Genomic DNA, 23,515 nt, shown 5'->3' with positions numbered 1-23,515 from the left:
CAATTGAGAAAAGCTAGGATTGGATTCACTTCTCATACTGTACCAGGATGTACAGTATTCACACACTTATATATGTATGTATATGTGTATATATGCATATTTGTATATACAATACACACTCCCCCTCCTTTTTTGCATAGCAGAAAACACCATCATCAGAGTAAATCAATTTCACTAGTAAATCAAAGTGAAAAGAGGACGACAAACTGGAATAATGTTTGCCGCTTCCATTATGGACATTGCATTAATCTCTCAAATTTATGAAAATCCTCTAAAACTGAGGAAGAAAAGGACCAATAACTTTATAGAAAGATAGGCAAGAGATAATGAAGAGTGAGTTCATAGAGACAAATACATATTAGCCTTTCTATGAAAAGGTGCCCAACCTGGTTTATAATAAGAGGTGCAAATTAAAACAGCACAAGATATAATTCCTTTCCTATCATATTGGCAAAAGTCCAGCATTTTGACAAATATTCTCTTGGTGATAGATACAGGTACTCTCATACATTGCTACTGGGAATGCAGAATGGTACAACTTTAGAGAGAAATTTAGCAGTATTAAACAAAATTACACATATATTTACCTTTTGACCCAGTAGTCCTATCTCTAAGAATCTGTCTTACAGATATATACTGGGAAATATCTGAAAATATGTGTGTACAAAGTTACTGTGTCACTATTTCTAACAGCAAAAGACTGGAAACAGTCCAAATTTTGATCTTGATTTGCAGAAAACAGCTATAAAAAAATATTTCACCATAGGGGAAATTTGAACATTGGGTAGTTGATTATCTTAAACTTTTTAGATGTGATGATGTTATTATAGTTATGTTAAAAGAGAGTACCTTTTAGAAATACTTGACATGTTACAACCCATTACAGTTCCTGTTTATTTTGATGCTCAAATTGATCCATGTTTAGCCAGTAGAACCCCTTGGAGTTAACTCTTGAGTCCTTCAGCCACATCTTTTAGAGATAACTACTTAAATAATTATGAGTGAGATTATATGATTGGAATATTTTTCAAGATAATCTGAAGGACAGGGTTAGTAGAGAGATAAAGATGAATTAAGATTTGCCTTGAGTTGATCATTGTTTAGGTGGTGGGGGTTTTGTTATACTACTCTATCTTCTTTTGTATGCATTTGAAATTTCCCATGAAAAATGTACAGGTAGTAGGCATAAATGAAAAGAGTGCATTTGGAACAAAGTCATTGAAGCCAAGGTAGGCAATTGGCTTCTTATACAATTTTATGTTCCTGGTAAATTTAAAACAGACTCTCTTTATTTCCACTATATCTTATTTGTGGTTTAGTCAGCTGGTGTGTGTGTGTGTGTGTGTGTGTGTGTGCATGTGTGTGCGAGAGAAAGAGACAGAGACAGAGAGAAAGTTTAGAGAGACAGAGACAGAGAGACAGAGAAAGAGAGTTTAAGATAGATTTTTGTTAGTGTAATTCTCAGTATTAAACTAACTCAAAAAATAAGAAGTTGTTTGTTTATTGGCCCTCATTCATTATAGGGCCTTTGGATTACCAAAAGAATCAATTTGGAGGAAGTGAACATTTTCTCACACTTTCTATGAGTGTCATATTTTCTTGCAAATTTTATTTGGACATTGATTTAGATATATCAGTCGAAAGAGAAAATGGAGAGTGGAATTTTTCAGATTTAACATTAAGATTGTTCATTTAGTAATTTTTAAGCATGTCATTTTAATAGCTTATAAGGAGTCTAGGTTATATAAAATTGCATAAAGGAACAAAAATCTATTTTGCTCTAAACATTTTTGCTTTGGAGCCCTCATTATGTCTTAGAAAGACAGATTATGTGATTTATTTAATGATATCTAACGACATTAAGCATGATCATGTTAACTTGTTTTCTATTCTACCAACAGATTAATATACAAATTGGAAATTTGTATCTTTTGCTGGATATTGGAGATTGAATGTAATGGCAACAGAATTTATAAAGAGTTGCTGTAGAGGATGTTTCTATGGTGGAACAGAAAAGCACAACTGTGAGTTTTGCTTTGTTTTGATTTCAACATTTATTTAATGTCTTCTTTATTTGTGACATTTTGTGATATAAATGTAAATGAGACATGTTTCCTAACTTCACGGGGGAGGCAGAAACATAAATATAAGGCACACTAGCTCAGTATGAAAGTACCTTGGAGCATAGTGGAGAGAGAGATGAATTCAACTCAGGAGACACTCTAGGACATCACCACAAAAAGATGATCTGTGGTATGGAAGTCTGAAGAGGATTTTAGCAAGCTGAGTGGGAAGAAGGGAGTAAGAGAAGGTGAGGATTAGACATGAATATTACAGGTGGATGAAATAGTATGGGCAAAAGTAGGGAAGTATTTGGGGGATAACATACTCTGGCAAATGTTTTAATTTAAATACAGAGAATTTCCAGTTTACAAACAATGCATTAAAAAGTGCCTTTCCTGAATGAATGAATGACCAATAGAGAAGAGACCTGTAACTTTGTCAAGACCCACATTTATCAAGGACTCCTGGAGATTTCGTTTTCTATTGCATGGTTTCCTCAGCTCTTCAAGGTTATGACTGGAACTTTATTTTTCTCTGGCTCTTTCTTATATTTCTTTGTCTAAAGCATAACTTCTTAGTATGTTTTTGAGTATGAAGGCTTCCTTTTTGCAATAAAACATTTCATAAATTCCAACACAATAGAAATTGTACTTCCATTCAGTCTATAGACGGTACTAACTGTACATGAAGATTAGCTCTAGGTGTCCCTTACCTCCCCATCCTAAGTCACACAGCTTAGGAATCACGTATCTTTCAAGATAATGGACAAAATAGGTCATAGAAGCTAGTACAGGGAGAGTCGATATTATTTTAGGGTCAAAGTACATTTTATTTTGTGGTTTGGTAAAGATTTTGGTAAAGACTTCGAGACCTTTAGCTTCTTTTCAAAGTAACTTTTGGTATTTAACTGCTAGAAATTACCTGCTAGTATTGACAACAAGAATTGTTTTGTTGACAGTATTTTTATTTAAATGACTAGATTATTACTTATTTGAAAGCATTGTGGAATTAACTACAATATAAACTTGTTTTCCATCTATGAGCTCTTTTGTGGAAATGAGACTCTTTAAAAACTGCTTTTACCATTATGATAAGTTAATATACTTTGGCAGTAGTATATTAACTTCTCAAATATTGGCTAGACAAAATTAATGTAGATTCCAGAGTGCTTGATAGGACCCATGAGTAGTTTATGTATCAGCAGTTTCTTTTAAAATGATAAAATAAGTACCAAAGCATGTTAGGTTTAGATTATTATATATAAATCTACATACATATTTGTGATTTTTTTTCTCTTTTCTCTTCTACGCAGTGTCTGTGGAAAGAGACTTTAAAGCAGCAGTATCAAATAGTCAAAATACTGCTATCTGTGTACCTCCATTGACCTCCGTTTCTGTAAAGCCTCAGGTTGGCTGTACTGAGGATTATTTACTTTCCAAATTACCATCTGATGGCAAAGAAGTACCATTTGTGGTGCCCAGGTTTAAGTTATCTTATATTCAGCCCAGGATGCAAGGAACGCCTTCACATTTGGAAGAACTTGAAGGTAAACAGTAAAATGGCAGGATTTAAAAATCAACATGCAGCATTTATTTATTTATTTATTTTTTATTTTTATTTTTTTTTTTTACATCTTTATTGGGGTATAATTGCTTTACAATGGTGTGTTAGTTTCTGCTTTATAACAGAGTGAGTCAGTTATACATATATATATGTTCCCATATCTCTTCCCTCTTTGTCTCCCTCCCTCCCACCCTCCCTATCCCTGTTGTTGTCTATGCTTAAGACATTCTGTGGGAATCAATTGGCTCTATAGAATTTACAATAAAAGTATTATTTGTGTATATTTTTTTGTTTGTAAATTGCTCAGCTACACATACTTTATATCAGTAAAATTTATAATAAATTATGTACATACAACACACACATACATTCAGTTGTTTTGGGAAATCTGTTCTTAAACATACTTGCACATCACTGTTTATAGGCCTGTTGTAAAAGATAAAGCATGTACAAAGGAAAATTACTGCTGCTGTCAGGTTGTCACTATTAGAAATGGTAGTGTCAAGTTCGGCTCGGTCTCTGGTTTTACTTTTTTACTATCATAAGTGGGGTTGTGTGATTTTTTATAATCCAGGAAAGGTTTTGGCAGCCTGCAAAACACTTTTTCTTCTCTTCTTTTCATGTAGTCCTTTCCACATCTTTATTCTTCTTTTACTTTGAAGATTTTTTTCATTTTTCTATCCACTAGTGGGATGTACTTTGCAAATTTATGTGTTACAGTTCCAACTCATTTAGTGATTAATTGAGCACTGGGGAAAGCAAATTCAGTTCCAAGAGACAGAATCTGATTGGTCCAGTGGGAAGTGATCCAGTTTGAAACAGATACTGATGCTGTTCCGAATATCTATGGTGAAAGAGAATCAAAGTGTTCAAACGCGATTGGTGGCTCCACTCCAGTCCACATTGGTTTATCTCTTAGACACACTTTACCCTTCTTTTGTCAGACAAAATGTTTGACATTAGCCTGTAAATAGGTTTTCAAGTGATACTGATGAATTATAAAGTTACTATAAGCTAGGGAAATTAGAATACCTGTTATCCTGTTAATGAGGCATGTGACAGGCATGGACATAACAGCCTATTCTCTGGCTCTGCAGTTCCTGAGGTCCTGTGGTTCAGAATTGTATTCACCCAATAGTGCTTTCTGGGTTTGTCTTAACCCCAGAGTTTCAGAGAAATTTGTCCTAGGGGCATGTTTGGACAGTGCTTTTGAAGTCTCAATGGCGGAGTTGCCCAGGTATGTCTTAGCAGAGAAAAGCTTTACTCATGTTGTTGTTCTATCAATAGTTTGGTATGCCCTGCATTTTTTTTTTTAGCATTTGGGGTGTTTAAAACAGCCTTGTAATGTGGAGAATGTGAGTCTAGAAGCAATTCACAAAGCAGGGCCCCATAGGAGAGGATGCTAAAGCTGTGCTCTTTTAGGTATGCTGTTTGTGGCATAATAGTCAGAAGCCTGAATTCCCTATTTGATTTTACTCAAGGCAGAGAAGAAAAACAATCCATCTCAAAGGGGTTTTATTCGTTTGTTAGCCTGTTAGCTTGCTTATTTGAGCCAGTTTGCTTAGCCTTGAGGAGCATGGGTGTGGAAGTAGACCAGTTCTAACACTTGCTAGCTATGAAAACTTGGAAAGTTACTTAATCTCTCTGTTCCTCAATTTCTTCATTTGTAGAGTGGGTATAACAGTAGCCCCTACCTCTTATTTTGTTTTGAGGGTTACATAAGCTAATACATTTACATGAGTTAAAACACTGCTTGTCACATTAATTAAGCAATCAGTAATTACAAATAGATATAAGCACAAAATAAAAATCACCCACTATTTCATCAAACTATATGCATTCAGTTCATTTCTTTCTCTTGGGAGGCAGAGATATTGAATAATATCCTGCGAACGGAGAAAGAACTTTGAGACTGAAAAATGAAGCGGACAACTCCATAAAGTGCAATTATAAAGTTTACTGTGGGTAACTTACATACAGGTAGGAAAGATCAGGCAAACAGAAGATCCAGAGGCATTCACAGCTGTGCTTTGTACTGCCAAAAGGGGTATGGGGGACTTAAAGGTACCAAAGTTAAAAACGGAATCTGACTACCAAGTGAGAAGCACATCCACACAGACTGGAACCAGGGGCACCCACCCCACTTCTGGGTCTCATGACCATTAACCATCTACCTCAGCAAAAGGCCCTCTTCCAGCTTTCATTTTAGATGAAGGCAAGGGTAAAAGTTGATAGGGAACTCATCTGGCTTGGGCGCATTCCTTTGTGAGCTAGGCTAAAGCTCAGTCACCTGGAAAGGACTGCAGGCCTAAGATAGAGCTGACAAGATGAAGCCAGTATGGTTCAGCTCCACGCTCCACCCCTGACATCTATAAGGCCTGCATGATCTTATCCATCATTCTTCCGAGAATACCCTAGAGCTAGACATCAGGAGTTTACATGCTGTCCCCACCCATTGTCCCCGTGATGTAAGGTTGAAAGACAGAATACCCCTGGCATTACTTCAGAGCTAGACATTGGCAGCAATCTGCATACCCAGAAGTCAGAGTGGTTGTGGATGTCAACATAGGTGGTAGCCCAGGACAAGAATGCATTAGTGAAGGTAGGTAGCACTAATCTTAGAAGGAAAAGGCTAAGGACGATAAGTGTTTTAAAGGTACCAAGAAAGACAAATCTTCATTCAGAAACAACACTGTAGCAGTTTGGTTTCCATGTGCCAGGATCACCCTGGGCTTTGACACTTTTCCAATAGGACAATAACAGACATTTTGTGCCTTTACATTGGAACTGGGCAGGGAGATATTATATGTGGGGGCTTCAGTAGGGGCTCATAAAAGAAGCCCTACTTCAGTCCCCCATTTAATTTCTATGGGGGTGGTCACCTTGGTTATGGCTGGGCCTTCACTTAGAAAGATTGAGGAAATACTATGCCAGGGCCTGGCCCTTACCCCCAAGGTATATGGATGCCAAGCCACCTGGGAGGGGTATACCATTTGTCTCCAATCTAAGATAGTCTCCCCAGGTAGGAGGTTCTGTGGCACTCTTAGGATAAGACCCACATCCCATCAGATGGGTCTCAGTGCTCCTTCTAACACTTGTACCTTTAAGGCCCTAGTTGGCAGAGCAGGCACAGTCAGTCTCTCATAAGCAGACATGTGGCCTGCTGTGGGTTCAGTGTTTAACAGCCAGATGGCTTCTAGTAGTGGTGGAGAACATCCTCTTAAAGACCTGTCTGGAGAAAGCTTCTTCAATGTCTCAGTAACCTGTTCATTCTTTCTACCAGCCCTGTGGCTGTTGGGTTATATGGCAGATGGAAGGTCCATAAAATCTCCTGGGCTTCAGCCCATTCTTTTACATCACGACCAGTGATATGGGTCCCTTGGTTGCTGTCTGTATGAATGGGGATCCAGTACATACTTTCCAACTTGGTCAAGCCCCTAATAGTGGCTGTCTGATTTGCTCTCTTACTGGGAAAGGCTTGTATCAGCCAGGTACCTGTGTCCACACAGGTCAATGTGTACTTGTGTCCTTCTGATAAGGGCAGGGGGCTGATATAGTCCACTTACCACCTGGTCACTGGGCTAGTGCTCGTCCAATGTGACCAGGAGTATGTCTCAGGGGTCGTCACCACAGGCTACAGTGGGGGCAGTCCCTATCAACTGCCTACCAGTCAGTGTATTTGATGGAGAGGTGTAACCTCTTGGCTATCTCCCAGGTGGTTGGGGCCTCAGTGTCTGTCCTGGTTTTCAGTGAAGCCACTTTGCCACGTCCGAGGGAGTCTGTAACTCTTCCAGGAGGACAGCTTCCTCCTTGGCTAGGGTGTCTGCTTTGTGATTCCCAGGCAGTGTAGTTGGAGAATGTGCAGAGACATGCCTTACCTTGATGGCAGTACTGGGTTGTGTGCACACATCCCAGATGTCCCTCTGTAGGCCAGCTCCCCACAGGTGCCGTCCCAAGATAGTCCAGCTTTCCTGATGACATTGTGGCATCCACATGGTCAGTCCTTTTCACACAGCCCACTTGTCTGTGGCTGTATAGAGGGGCGTAGATTGATGAGTGATCTCAAGCTATACTGCCCCCAGTTCAGCCCGCTGACTGCTGTGCTTAGTGCCTTCTTCAAACCAAATGACATTGAAATCCAGGCGAACTGCTGAAGTGGGCCAGGTGGGGGTATTGCCTTGACTGCTGCCATTGGTGAACCATGTCTCAGGAGGAATGGTCCCGATTCCCTCTTTGACTTGGCTGAGAGGGGAGCGATGGGTGGTATCTGAGGGGCCATGTCTAGATTCACATAAGACCCTGGCCCAAGGGGAGCATGTAATTTCTCAGAGAGCAGGCTTGAATTGTACACATTACCTTGTTGAAGGTATGGGTGCCACTTTTGCCGTTTGCTTACTTGGGCACAGGCACTTTTTGGTTTAAGGAGCATGTTCTTAACCCATGAACAGACACTGGTAAGTCCATGGTGAGGCCTTCTGTTTTTGCTGCAGGGCCAGGTAGACTACAAGGAGCTGTTTTTCAGTAGGGCTGTACCTCACTTGCCGTCCCTTCTACAACTGAGAATAAAATCCTAGTGGGATGCAATTCCTTTCCTGCCTTTGCCACAGGCCCTAGCCAGAACCTTTCAGGTGTGAGTCAACATCTAATTCACAGGCAGCGTCCCGCATAAGTACTCCCAGAGCCTGAACCTGTTTTACTACAATTTCAGCCTTTTCAAAAGCTTCCTGAAGGTGGATGTCCTAGTCCCATTTTTGTCCCTTTCTAACCAGAGAGTACTATAGGGGCCATATTATTTGTGCCGAATGTGGTATGAAAGGATGACAATAATCTAGTGACTCCAGAAAGGATTGTAATTCCTTGACTGACTGGTATGGCCAAGGCTTGGATTTTATCGATAACCGAGGCTGGGGTAACTTTTGTCTTACCTGACCAGATAACTCCCCAAAACTTTACTGACTGCCCAGGTCCCTGGATCTTGTCAGTGTTTATTACTTCCTATCCTCAGTTCTGTAAATGTCTGTAAAGAGGCAGCAGTTCAGGGCAGGAGTGACAAGGCATCAGAGGTCAACATAATGTCATCAATCTAATGAAATAATTCCAGCTCAGGGTGGGGCTTTCACCAGATTTCTAGGTCCTGGGCGACCAAACTATGACAAATGGCAGGACTGTAAATAACCTTGAGGCAAGACCTGAAAGGTCCATTGCCTCCTATCCCAGTTGAAGGCAAATTGATCTTGAGAGCTAGCACACAAAAGAATGTTGTAAAAGGGGATACAGAAGTCAGGCACACAATAGAAAGTTTTCAGTGCAGAGGAACGATGCTCTAAAATAGTAGCAATATTGGAGACCTCCACAGGGATGGGAGGAACCACCTTATACAATTCTCTTTAGTCAACAGTCCCTTTAGGCCATTTTACTGGCTGCAATGGGCTATTTTAGGGGCTATGCATGGATCTAATGACTCCCACATTTTCTAGTAGCAGGCGCTCTGCAGGAGCTGCTCCACGTGTAGATGCACCTCCGGTGTATCTGTGGGGAGGAAGGCGATCTCTGCGTCTTACTCCTCCGCCATCTTGGAAAGCTCTCCCCAACATGCAGCATTTAAATGCTGTTATTGCTGTTATTTTGCTCTTTTACTTATGTAAAGATATAAAATATCTTTTATGTACAAATTTTACATTTCATTTTTTATATGTTCTCTTTCTGTAGAGGAACTTACTGTACAGTGTTTTTGAAGTCCGTTATGAAATCTGATCACAATCAACATTTGTGTGTAGATTTGACCTTTTTAAAGGAATAATGTAATATGTCAGTTATTCTTCACACATCTAGAAAGAAAAAAAATAGAGGAATTATTCTGTTTTAGATCAGTAAATACAGGAAAGAGTCTTATTATTTTCTAAAATTTAGTGTAAAGAGAAATAAGGAAGCAATGAAGTATTCTTTCTTCCTTCCCTTCTTTCTTTATTATTATACTTCTCAGTCTAAATACACTTCCCAGCCTAAACAGCCACTTGAATGAGGTAGATTCATTGGCTGAATTTTGGCTGATGTTGTAGAGGCCAATGGACTAAGGAAGATAAAAGGGAACGACATGTAACTCTTGTATTTTAGAAATAGTTCATTTTAGTTCATTGAAACACTGTCATTCACAATGGTTTATTCCCTGAAAAATTTCAAACATACAGAATAGTTGAAAGAACTTAATGGTGAATGCCTGTATATCCACCACATAGATTCTGTCATTGACATTTTACTATTATACTTTATCACATACCTATCTGTCCATTTCTCTAACCATTATTAATCCTTTTGGGGGAAAGGGGAGAATGCTTTTCACAGTAAATTGCAGACATCAGTACACTTCCCTCTAAATACTTAAGCATATATATCATTTACTAAAGTTCAGTTGTTTACAGTTTTCTTCTTTTGACATAAACTTTAAACACAATGAACTGCCCAAATTTTAAGCATATATTTGTTGAGCTTTGACAAAGGGATATACCAATGTAATCCAAACTCCTATCAAGATCTACAGTATTTCTCTAAATATTTTTCCTGCCCCATCCTTTCTCTCTTCTCCTTCTGGGATACCAATTACACATATGTTGGACCTTTTGATATTGTCTTATGTGTCTGTGAGGCTTCTCTTTTTTTTCCACCTTTTTTGCTCCTCTCTATTCTTCTTATTTTTATTTTTTTGTATAAGACATTTAATTTATTGGTCTTTTTGGAGAATTTGATGCATCACCAGTGTATTACAACTGAGCCATTAATCTTGTAGCTTCATCAACATTAACTGGTTCATTTTCATGATACTGCTGAGGAGTCAGCTGTTTCTGCAGAGGTTCAAGGGAAAGGTCTTTTGAGAAGCTGCAAGTTCTTTTGTATATCTACAGAAGCTTTATTCACTCTGTTAACTTTTTCTTTTCTTTTCTTTTTAAAGATTTATTTATTCATTTTATATTTTTTAATTTTTGCTATGTTGGGTCTTCATTGCAGTGCGTGGGCTTTCTCTGGTTGTGGCGAGCGGGGGCTACTCTTCACTGTGGTGCGCGGGCCTCTCACTGTGGTGGCTTCTCTTGTTGTGGAGCACAGGCTCTAGGTGCACAGGCTTCAGTAGTTGTGGCATGTGGGCTCAGTAGTTGTGGCTTGGGGGCTCTAGAGCACAGACTCAGTAGTTGTGGCGCACAGGCTTAGTTTCTTCACGGCATGTGGGATCTTCCCAAACCAGGGCTCGAACCCATGTCCCCTGCATTGGCAGGCAGATTCTTGACCACGGTGCCACCAGGGAAGTCCTGTTAACTTTTTCATCACTCACAGTGTTTATCTTCTTAAGATTAGTGGTAACTGGTTTTGCTTTAGTTTCAACCTTTTAAGCTTTTTTGGCTGGCTATGTGGAATACATTCCTGGACTTCTGCCCTCTTAGTTTGTTCTTGGCCATTGTCTCTGATACCCTCATGCAGCTGCTCAAGTTCCAGGTGATGCCATCTGCATGCCTCTCCTTTCTGTTCTTAAGGCTGGATAATAATGACCTATTTTCAAGTTCACTGTCTCTTTCCTCCATTATTTCCATTCAGCTGTTAAGTCCATCCAGTGAGTTTTTAATTTTAGATGTATTTTCAGTTGTAATATTTACATTTGGTTCTTTGTGTATAGTTTCTATTTCTTTTCTGTGATTTCTTCCCCCCCACCGCCCCCATTATTGTGAACCTATTTTCTTTTAGGTCTTTGAGTTTTAACATCTTTGTCTACTATTCTGACATCTGGGTCATCTAGGTTTGGATTCTCTGGATTGTCTATTTTTGAGAATGAGTCACATTTTCCTGTTTCTTTGTGTGGAGTAATTTTGGATTGTGTTCTGGATGTTGGATGTTATGTTGTGGAGACTCTGGAACCTGTTACATTACTCCGATGGGTTTTTTTTTTCCTTCCTACACTCCCTCCCTCCCTTTCCTACCTCCCTCCTTCCTTTCCTCCCTCCCTCCTTTCCCTCTCTTCCTCCCTCCCTTCCTAACTTCAGCAGGCAATTAACTCGATTGTACTGTGCTGCAGATTGTGTGTCTTTGGTGGCAGCCGCTATCTGAGCTTAGTTTTTTTATCCTTAGTTGGAGTCTGTCCCACACATGTGTGGTTCAGGGATCAGCCAGATATTTGAGCAGACTTTTTAGTCATAGAACTTGAGGTTTTCTCCTTTCCAAGATTCCCACCTTACTTTCTAGCAGCTGTGGTTGCTCTGAACTCTGCGCTCTGTTCTTCAGGCCAGAAAGACTGGGTTTTCTACTGGAATTTTTATCCACCCTACACAGTGCCAATTTTGTCCTGCCCGCAGGCTAAAAGTTGTTAAAAACAGGTGGCCATTCCCCTTTGTCCCAGAGTCAAGTGCTGTTCAGAATCATCACTACTTTTGTTCACTCTCTAGTACCTTCAGGGTATTTTGTTTGTTTGGTTTGGTTTTGGTTTAGAGTTTATTATAGTTATCTACAGGAGAGTTGGGTCTGGTAGGAGTGATAATTTTTTTTTTTAAGAAGCAAGGAAGGCTGAACCCTAAGCCTGGCCTACCACCCTGTTTTGCACATATCAGCAGTGTCTCTCCAAAACAGTTTTTAAAAGTTCTGGCTCACAGGATACCCTGATCGATTGATCTTTCTCTTTCTCTCTCACTTGTTAACAACATTGTGGTTAAACCATATAAATGGTCTTGTAATCTGTTTTATTCATATCATATATTGTGAAGCTTTTTAATGGCTCCATAGTACTAAATCATATGGATGTACCATAATTTAGTTAATAAATTCTCTATTTTTAGACATGTAGGGTATTTTATGTATTATTTTCATTATCAGAAGATAAGTAAGAAATACCTACCTGGCAATATGTTATAGTTTTTCTTTTTTTTTCATTGTATCACTAGAAAATAGGTTACTTTTTGAGTTGAATGAGTGAGAAATTGGTTTACACTTAAATTACAGGCTCAATAAAGATATGGTAAAGCCATCTGATTTTTAGCATATTGGAAAGAAAATTATTTTATTTAATTAGAGTCAGGAAAGTATTCTTGGTGCCTAATTATGGAAGTCAAACATGTGTATCTTATATGTTTACATGAATGTGTGAGTGATGGGCTGATATGGAGATTTTGAGAAGGTAGAGCAGACCACTATCAATAATGACTAAAATTATGTTTCAGATATTTTAAATTTGTTAAGTTGCATTGCTTACTTGCTGATTATAGCTGCAGCTTACTGCTTTGATAACAGATTGTATTATTAACATTTTACTTTGTTTGCTTCATCCCATATCTATCTACCTATCCATTAAGAGAATGCATTTTGAATAAATATTGAAAATTTTAATTGGGCTTTTGAGAGGTATAAGCAATTGTGCTACTTTACGTTTAGTTTTATAGCACTGTGATTCTGTAAATTGAGAGAAATGCCTCTTGAACTTTAAAAATGATATCTTTTTAAGGGGAAAATTGGAATTCTTTACTGACTGACTTATAAAGGAAAAATGGAATAAGAATATTCATTTTTAGGGCTAGCCTATAAAGTTAGAGAGTCATCTTTGGTGCTACTGCTCTTGACAGTGCTACTCTTATTACCATAAACAGACTTTTATAGCAGTGTTTATGTGCTGAACGGTTTAAGAGTTAGCTTATAAGGTGTACAGGCTCCTTATAAGGCTCTCTGGCATCATACCTCCCTCTTGGCATCCCTCTGCCTTTGTACAGGGCTTGGATTGTACACATAGTTATTTGAACCAGAGTGTGAGGATAAGATCTCACTTCATAACCACATATTTTCATTTTCTTTTCTGAACTCAGTGTGAAGCCACCTGTTTTATTGTTTAGCTTTTTCAGAAAATATTAGTTTATACCGTGGTTTCTATTTTAAATGGGATAAAAAGAATTAAAAGATGGTGATGATTTAAACATTTGAAAAACCTTATGTCTATTATTTCTAATGTGAATCTTAACTTTGAAAGGAATTTGATCTATTGTTTTACCCTTTAAAAATTGTGAGGTATAATACACATAGAAAAAAGGAACAAAACAGAAATTTACAGCCCAGTGATTTACTACTAAGCAAAATGCGTGTATGGTCACCACTCAAATAAAGAGAGTGTTACTAGTAAAACAAAAGCTTCCATCTTCCCCCTTTTCAGTCACTCTAGAGTAATCAGAATCCCAGTTATAATAATCATCACTTTCTTGCTATTTTTACTTTTGACCACCTAAGCACATATCCCTAAATGTTGTGGTTTAGTTTTTTTCTGTTTTCTGACCTTTATATAAATGAAATTATATAATCAATATATATTCTTTTGTTATGTGTTTTTTATATAAATGAAATTACATATACAATATATACTCTTGTTATGGGTTCTTTATATAAATGAAATTACATGTTCAGTATATATTCTTTTGTTATGAGTTCTTTCATTCAATATTATGAATGAGTGGTATCTCACTGGAGTTTTAACTTGCATTTCCCTCATGACTAATGAGATTGAACCAGGTCATGTTTATTGGCTATTTGGAGAGCCTCTCTTCTGAAGTACGTGCTCAGTCTTAAGCCAGTTTATATTTGGGCTTGCCTGTCTTTTTCTTACTGGTTTGTGGGAGTTCCTCATATATTATGGATATGAGCCCTTTGTCAGTTATATATGTTACACATGTCTTTTCCCAATCTGTGGGTTACCTTTTCACTCTCTTTAAATAGTCTTTTGACCAATGGCAATTTTCAATTGTAATATAGTTAGGCTTATTTAAATTGTTTTTATGGTTAATACTATGTTCCATTTAAGAAGTGCTTCCCTGGTCTAAGGCCGTAAGAACTTTCTTATAAACTTAATTAAATATAGAAGTTTTATTGGTTTGCCTTTAACATTTAATTTAGATCTACAGCCCACATGGAATTTATATTTTGTGAATATGTTTTGTTGGATTGAAGTGTTCTTTTTTCTATATCAGTATCCAATTGTCTTATCACCTTTTATTAATTTTTTTTTTTGGCCGCACTGTGTGGCTTGTGGGAACTTCCCCCACCAGGGATTGAACCCGTTCCATGGCAGTGAAAGCCCATAATCCTAACCACTAGGCCCCCAGGGAACTCATCACCTTTTAATGAAAAGACCATTCTTTCCCACTGTTATGCAGTGCCACATTGATTATAAATCAAGTGTCCATAAAATGGGTTTCTCTTTCTGAGCCTTCTACTCTTCCATTGATCTTATTATTGTTCAAATATTCTATTCTTAATACTGAGTAGAGCAAATCTTTCAGTCTTGTTTTTCTTCTTAAAGATTATATTTTGGTGTTTTTTGTTCTTTATGTTTACATATAATTTTTTTTTTTTTTTTTTTTTTTGCGGTACACGGGCCTCTCACGGTTGTGGCCTCTCCCGTTGCGGAGCACAGGCTCCGGACGCGCAGGCTCAGCGGCCGTGGCTCACGGGCCCAGCCGCTCCGCGGCATGTGGGATCTTCCCGGACCGGGGCACAAATCCGTGTCCCCTGCATCGGCAGGCGGACTCTCAACCACTGTGCCACCAGGGAAGCCCCCATATAAATATTTTTTATTCTTCTTTTCGTTATTTGATTTCTAACTTTATTGCATTGTGGTTATAGAACATACTCTGATTTCAGTCCTTTCAAATTTACTGAGACCTGCTCTGTGTATCTCAGCATGTGGTCAGCTTTTATAAATGTTCTGTCTTTGTGAAAAGAGTGCATCTCCAAAAAAATGATTATCTTTTTTACTTAAAAGATGTTCTTTCTGCAGTAGAAAAATAAAGGAAACTCCGGTCACAAAATGTAGAATTGTCTGTAGGGCAAAGAGGAATGCCAGACATTTATCAGACTGTCTTGAGAGCAAGGTTCATGACTGACTCCTGGGAGAATACTCCACACAGTTAGACCTGAATAAACATCTGCTCATTTTTTTTAGATATCAAATGCATGTGATTTAGTATTACTTGAGACATTTTTTTCCCTTTGCCTTGGGTACACCAGTTGTTGGCTAATAACTCCAAGAAAAGGGTGTTGTAAAACTTTAGAAACACTTGCTTTCAGGATCTGCCAGAGCATCTTTTGGAGCTAGAAAGGTAGAACTTTCCAGTTCATCTCAGCATGGACCCAGCTATGATGTATATAACCCATTCTATATGTATCAGCATGTGTCACCTGATTTGAGTCGGCGCTTTCTTCCTCGTTCAGAAACAACGAAACGATACGGATCAGGTATGAAAAAAATTTTTCCTCTTTAACAAATGTAGAAATCAAATTAAATCTAAATTCTGGAAGAAATGATTCATCTTATGAAAAGCAATTTAAAAATAAAGAGAAAAGCAGGCTTCAGAAGTGATATGATAAACATCGTAACTTCTCTGTGGTTTATATCTAATGTAAAAATGAAAGATTAATGAGTTATGTATATTGGTAGTTCCAAGTTCCATTTTGTTTGTCCTTTTTTGAAAGAAATTTTATTTTTAGATTTTGCACATATTTTATATAACATCTATGCATTCATATTCTACAACAAGTATTTACTAGCTCTATTTATTTTCTGCTCTATTCAGTGAAAATGATGCATTTAGAAACTAATGATGAGATTAGAAATGTAAACAAAGAAAATAGAAAATGCCTAAATGATTACCAATCTTCATTAGTTTAATATTTGAGACTGTATCAATTACAGACTATCTGTACATATCTGATTCACAAAATTTTCACTGATATTCAGGAAAAATATATAGCTATCTCAACCACTGAATTCAGGCTGAGGTACTAGAAATAAAGTAGAAATACTTATTTAAATATGTATTTCAGCACTGTGCTGGACTATACAATTATTATACAGAATTCCATTCTTCAATGATCTTATAGTTTAGGAAGGAAACTACATATACAGACTCGAAATATAACAGTACATGGAATTCAGTATTGTAATAAGTGCTCATTAAATAGTTGAATTACATTTAGTACAGAGGACTTACATCCTCTTAGATTATTCTTCTGGGATGAAGAATTGGATCATGTAAGCAAAAAGAATGAATTTTTCCTGCTTGATATTTGATGTGGATGTGGAAATGTGTTGTTTGATTTGTGTTGGTTTCTGTTTCAAACAAAAGTAAAATAATTGAAAAGCAATTTTTAAACTTGATTAGAAGGCTTTGTCTCTTAAGTAGATTTGCATATAATATTCGTGCTATATTTCCTATAGAGATTTAGTTCATGGTAATTAAGTAGAATTAAGTGTTTCTCCTTTTTTTTAATGTGTGTGTTTTTTTAAAATTTATTCATTTATTGTTAATTTTTGGCTGTGTTGGGTCTTCGTTGCTGTGTGTGGGCCTTCTCTAGTTGCAGCGAGTGGGGGCTCCTCTTCATTGCAGTGTGCGGGCTTCTCATTATGGTGTCTTCTTTTTGTTGCGGAGCATGGGCTCTAGGCACGTGGGCTTCAGTAGTTGTGGCACACAAGCTTAGTAGTTGTGGCTCGTGGGCTCTAGAGTGCAGGCTCAGTAGTTATGGCGCATGGGCTTAGTTGCTCCGTGGCATGTGGGATCCTCCTGGACCAGGGCTCGAACTCGTGTCCCCTGTGTTGACAGGCGGATTCTTAACCACTACACCTCCAGGGAAGTCCCTCTTCTTCTTTACTATAAAAATAAGTAATTTTCTCATGTCCCTTTGTAGTTTGTGACTTAAGGACCAATAGACTTCCCAATTCCCCTGGACTAAGCAAGTCTATGTTTGATCTTACAAGTTCATCTCAGCAGTTCATTCAGGTAAATTATTTATATGAATTTAATTATATGCAGTAATTTATTTTCAAGCTAAAACTTCAGAAATGTGTGAATTACATTAGGAACAACATGTTATGTATATTTTGTAGATGTATGTGTCCTAGTAGCTAAAGAAAAAACGCTTGGCATTTCCCATGTGCGTTATTTCAGGAAGGTCTCAGTTGAATACTAAAAGGCAATAGTTTTTCTCTTGTTCTTTTATGAATCTTACTTTTCTCATGGTATGTAATGAGGCAGTCTTGAGGCAGTTGGAATTTAAAATGTTATACTTAAAAGTGCTTATTGATTTGACTTTCCTTATTGAACATAACTACCTAGTTAGTAAAAACTAGTATTTCTATTGCGATGTAGAACTTTAATTAGTCATTAATATTAACACAATGTTCTCCTTTTTTTGAAATAGAATTGAGTTTTTTGATGTTTAAAAAATGTTTTTTAAATAAAGTAAACTGTGATTATTATTTAAAAAGTAGAAACCAGAATTAAGCAAGGTAAAAAGACAAATCACCTATGTTCCTATAACTGAGAATAAAAGTACTATGAAAATATTGTTATATGTACCTGTGGACATTTTTCCATGTGAATGTATATACATATATTTAAATGGAAATGTATTCTTAATAATCCTCAGTTGAGTTAATTTTTTGCAGAATTAATTCTTTATAGCACCAGTTTTTTTTTTTTACCATGTATCAGAATTGTTTGAAGAGCTTGTTAAAATACAGATTGCCAGGCCTCACCCCCAGAGCTTTTGATTCAGTAGCTCTGCATCAGGGCCTGAGTTTGTATTTCTAGCAAGTTCCCAGGTGATGCTGAAACTGCTGGCCCAGGGGACTATGCTTTGATAACTGCTGTTTTATAGGTTTTTAGGTAACAGGGCACTTCCAAATATATTCTGATTTTCATTAGTATTTGCAAGTATGACATATAAACAGTAATCTCTTCCTCCTTACTACAAAACCAAACCAAAAACAGCAAAGGCTTTCCCATATATTACCTAGTAAGATATTTACTGTTTTCCTGGTAACACACACAGAAAATCTTTTCCCCCTTTACTACCTAAAAGTGAAAAATTCTGACCAGTAACACTGTCAGAATGATTAGCACTCAGTTTGATATTAGGGTGGGTATTGCGGCATCAGTTTCAGAATCCTTAAAGTCTGATATGCAACATGTGACTAAAGAAGAATTTTGTTTGTAGAGACATGATTCATTGTCCAGTATGCCCAGTAGTTCTTCTTCAAGGAAAAATTCTCAGGGGAGTAACAGAAGCCTGGGTAAGGAATAAAGTATTCTACTTTTATATTCTTAAGGGAATTATTTCTACCCAATAGTATTTTGAATGTAGTTATGATAAGGTTAAAAAAAGTCTAGATGATTATATGTATGTTGTCAGTGTTATCTGCATATGAATACTCAGATCAGATGGTCCATTTTTTAGTGTTCAGGCATAAAGGCATCTTTAAAATTAAATATCTTTTGTTTGTTTTAAAGTATGTTAGTGAGGGAGTTTCCAGAAGCATGCAATATTAAGGCCATATCAGTGTTATTTGGGAAAGTTTTTCTTAGTTTTAACTTAAATTCTTCAGGTTATAATTGAGTTAAGTTTTTAAGCCAGGTACTTTTTATAGTATATCTTCCCCCAGCACTTCAATAAAAGCATTGAAGTGTGATTTTTGTCTTAATCAATTGACAACTTTAAAAAGTAATTATAGCAGTTTTCAGTTGTGCTCTTAAAATTGGGTTGTATCAAAGCTCAGTTGGATTGGAAGGATTGCGTACTAATTCAACCATCTTTGTTCTTTGACAACGCAGATACAATTACTCTGTCAGGAGATGAAAGAGATTTGGGGAGATTAAATGTGAAAATGTTTTATAATTCTTCAGTAGAGCAGATCTGGATCACAGTTTTACAGGTAAGTTAATACAGTTAATACAAACTTTTACATAATTGAATATTTAGACTATAAATTATAAGCATCTACTGTTGCTCTCTTCTAGGGAATGGGTCAATACCTTCTTTGGAATTTAAGGTTCTATAGGATTTTACAGAAAATAGTATTTAATAAAGAATCTAAAGAAAAATAAATCTATAGGTATGATGGAAATATGTTTGCTTTTAACCTCAAGAAGGAAATTGATATGTCTAAAACACTGTCAGATTATTTTAATGTCGATGAAACAGAAGATCTCAGTAGACTAAAGTTTACTTTTATAGTTTTTTTATAAATTTACTTATTTATTAATTTTGGCTGTGTTGGGTCTCCGTTGCTACGCACAAGCTTTCTCTAGTTACAGCGAGCGGGGGCCGCTCTTCATTGCGGTGTGTGGGCTTCTCGTTGTGGTGGCTTCCCTTGTTGCGGAGCATGGGCTCTAGGCCTGCTGGCTTCAGTAGTTGCAGCACGCGGGCTCAGTAGTTGTGGCTCACGGGCTTAGTTGCTCCGCGGCATGTGGGATCTTCCCGACCAGGGCTTGAACCCGTGTCTCCTGTATTGGCAGGTGTATTCTCAACCACTGTACCACCAGGGAAGCCCTATAGTTTTTATTTAAGTCATTAACTCAAGAAATGTATCAAATATTTGTATTGTCAGAGTCCTTTGTAAAACTCAAACTGTATTTTTATTTTATCTTTCTAGTGTAGAGATTTAAGTTGGCCCTCTAGTTATGGAGATAATCCTACTATTTCTATAAAAGGAATACTAACATTGCCCAAACCAGTACATTTCAAATCTTCAGTCAAGGAAGGCTCTAATGTAAGTGTTTGACTATCTTTTAATCTTTTTCTCCTATTTGTCACTTTAACCCATGTAAAGAATTGGAATAAGAAAGTGTTTTATTTTTGGGAAACTACAAATTATGTACCCCTTGCTTTTTTAAAGACCGTTCTGAGCCTCAGAAATACTTGATATTTCATTGTCCAGTATTAAGATGCATTTATTTTTTTTATTTATTTTTTTAACATCTTTATTGGAGTATAATTGCTTTACAATGGCGTGTTAGTTTCTGCTTTATAACAAAGTGAATCAGTTATACATATATACATATGTTCCCATATCTCTTCCCTCTTGCGTCTCCCTCCCTCCCACCCTCCCTATCCCACCCCTCTAGGTGGTCACAAAGCACCGAGCTGACCTCCCTGTGCTATGCGGCTGCTTCCCACTAGCTATTTTACATTTGGTAGTGTATAAAGGTCCATGCCACTCTCTCACTTTGTTACAGCTTACCCTTCCCCCTCCCCATATCCTCAAGTCCATTCTCTAGTAGGTCTGTGTCTTTATTCCTGTTTTGCCCCTAGGTTCTTCATGACCATTTTTTTTCCCTCAGATTCCATATATATGTGTTAGCATATGGTATTTGTTTTTGTCTTTCTGACTGACTTCACTCTGTATGACAGACTCTAGGTCCATCCACCTCACTACAAATAACTCAATTTCGTTTCTTTTTATGGCTGAGTAATACTCCATTGTATATAAAAAGAAAACCTTAATCACTAAAATATATAGAAGATGAGTAATATCTAATGAAACTATTTACTTTTCTTGTATTTAATTTTCTTGTATAAATATATGTGTCTATATTTTCATCCTCTCTCCTCCCGCTCCACTTTTGCTTTGAGAAATAATTGCATGATTACAATTAATTTCTTTTAAATACTTTCAGTGATCGTAACTGGAAGACTTATGGTCCTGAATTTGTTTTATAGATTCTAGGTTTCACTTTAAATATATCTTCATTTTTGTCTTCTGATATGGGTTGAATCGTTAGTGTTTTTCCATACAAATGCAACTTCTACAAGAGCATATCATTTAAAAATAAGGTAATTCAAATGACTAATAAACATGAAAAAAATTTGCTTTCACTAGTATTCATAGATATACAAATTTAAATTACATATTGCTTTCTCTTTTCTTTCTTTTTTTGCTTATTAAAATTAGGAAAATTTTACAAGCACTGTAGACCATAACACTTTCTGGAAATTATTTTGACAATATACATTAAAACCTTAAAATTAAGTTTATACTAAGTGAAGTAAGTCAGAAGGAGAAAGACAAATATCATATGATATCACTTATATGTGGAATCTAAAATATGATACAAATGAAATTATTTACAAAACAGAAATGGACTCACAGACAGAAAACAAACTTATGGTTACCAAAGGGGAAAGGGGTTATGGGAGGGATAAATTAGGAGTTTGGGATTAGCAGATACAAACACTATATGTAAAATAGATAAACAAGTTCCTACTGTTGTATAGCACAGGGTACTGTATCAGTATCCTGTAATAAACCATAATGGAAAAGAATATGAAAAAGAATATATATATATAACTGAATCACTTTGCTGTACATCAGAAACTAATACAACATTGTGAATCAACTATACTTCAATAAATGATTTTTTTTAAAGAAAACAACCTTAAAATATTTATACTTTTTAACATAGTGTTCCTACTTGGAATCTACTTCATGGCAATAATCTAAGATGCAAACAAAATATATATAAAGTATTCTTGGCAGTTTTGTTCATAGAGGAAAAGTTGGAAACTATCTAAATGTTTCCCATAGGGGAATGGTTGAGAAAACTCTTGGTATACCATGTATTTGTGTATTTGTTTCCTGTGGGTGCTGTTAACAAAGTAACACAAACTGGGTAGCTTAGAACAACAAATATTTCTCTGTCACTGTTTCAGAGGAAGTCTGAAATCAAGGTGTCAGCAGTGTTGGTTCCTTCTCTGAAGGAGAATCTGTTCCATCTCTTCCATGCCTCTCTCCTAGCTTCTGGTGATGGCCAGCAATCCCTGTCATTCCTTGGCTTCACTCTAATCATTGGCTTTCATTTTCACATGGCCACGTGTCTTTCATCTCCATGTGTCTCTGTGTCTTCACATGGCTATCTTCCTATAAGGACGCCAGTTATATTGGATTAGGGGTCTGCCTACTCCAGTGTAACCTTATCTTAATTTCACAAATTACATCTTCAATGACCCTATTTCCAAATAAGGCCACATTCTGAGTTACTGGGGGTTAGGACTTCAACACATCTTTTTTGGGGGGAGACACAATTCAAACCATAAGACCATGTGATAGAATACTAGGCAGCCATGAAAAATAATGTTTAGGAAGAGTTTTTAAGGACATGGAAAAATGTTCTTAATAAGTGAAAAAGCAGTAATCAAAATTTATGTGTAAATATTAGGATCTCGCTTTACAAAAATATGCATTGTAGAAAGTCTAGATGGAAATAAATCTTAACTCTGGTTTTAATCCTGATACTCACAGATGAATACTTAGTGAATTAAACACTTTCACTTTTTGATTTTCAAATAAAACTAAGCTAACTTTGGAAAAGTTAGGGGAAAATGTTCTCATATTAAAACTTGCTTGGAATCTTTTAAAATGTATTATTTCTCAAGTTGTTTAGGAGTCCCCTGTTATGGCAAAATGTAAAGTAAACCAGCACACACACTTCATTTGTAAGCTCACTGCATCTGAGTTTAAAAATTAAACATTTTATGCATACTGTATTATTGATGTGATCTATGGCTTGAGATTGAAAGAAAAAGAAAGCTCAGGTGGTTGGGAGGCTCTCAGAAACACAATTCTGACTACACAGACATAAGTGATTACCGTAAAAGTGAACATTTGGGCACAGTATCTAAAATACTGATGTTAGGAAGTTTATAAGCAGAAAACAGTCTAGTGTCAAGAAGATGTTAGGTCACAGTAAGCCAAGGTTTTAAAAATATTAAAAGTAATAAAAAGAACATTTGAAAATAGTCTGGGCATGGAAAACACTGACTTGCTGCCTGCAGTGGAAGATTATGAGAGAAGGTAGAACTTGGAACTCACATTTTCCTTTGTCTTCTCTTATCAGGGAGATCGATTTTCAGTTAGGACAGAGTGGAACAAACATCACTAAAAGATAAAATGAACCCCAAATTAGATGGGAAGAACATTAGACAAAGAATATCTCCTTTAAGGAAATGATTCAGGTCTCTTATTAATGTGAACAAATTAGATTTTGCGTACTGTGAGAGCTTGTGTGAGATTCGTGAAGTACTCTCATTACTGTTGAAGAAGTGT

At 36.8% G+C, this 23,515-nt stretch overlaps 1 protein-coding gene across 2 annotated transcripts in view; it reads left to right on the top strand.

The window, feature by feature from the left end:
* Window positions 1-23,515, top strand: part of TC2N (tandem C2 domains, nuclear) — a 48,924-nt gene that overhangs the window by 13,800 nt on the left and 11,609 nt on the right. Inside the window, exons 2-8 of one of the 2 annotated variants that reach the window (XM_007454704.1) lie at window positions 1,902-2,024; window positions 3,377-3,610; window positions 15,703-15,870; window positions 17,320-17,411; window positions 18,631-18,706; window positions 19,245-19,345; window positions 20,066-20,182. In XM_007454704.1, coding sequence (XP_007454766.1) covers window positions 1,958-2,024; window positions 3,377-3,610; window positions 15,703-15,870; window positions 17,320-17,411; window positions 18,631-18,706; window positions 19,245-19,345; window positions 20,066-20,182 — 855 coding nt within the window. In that variant the 5' untranslated portion in view covers window positions 1,902-1,957. Of the gene's footprint in view, window positions 1-1,901; window positions 2,025-3,376; window positions 3,611-15,702; window positions 15,871-17,319; window positions 17,412-18,630; window positions 18,707-19,244; window positions 19,346-20,065; window positions 20,183-23,515 lie in introns of those variants that run through there. The other variant, XM_007454703.1, reaches the window with a different exon arrangement.

Source organism: Lipotes vexillifer, unplaced genomic scaffold, assembly GCF_000442215.2.
Source record: "Lipotes vexillifer unplaced genomic scaffold, Lipotes_vexillifer_v1.1 scaffold1126, whole genome shotgun sequence".
Taxonomy (NCBI): Eukaryota; Metazoa; Chordata; class Mammalia; order Artiodactyla; family Lipotidae; genus Lipotes; species Lipotes vexillifer.
The sequence above is the reverse complement of the archived record's forward strand: the minus strand, read 5'-3'. Positions and strand labels throughout refer to the sequence as shown.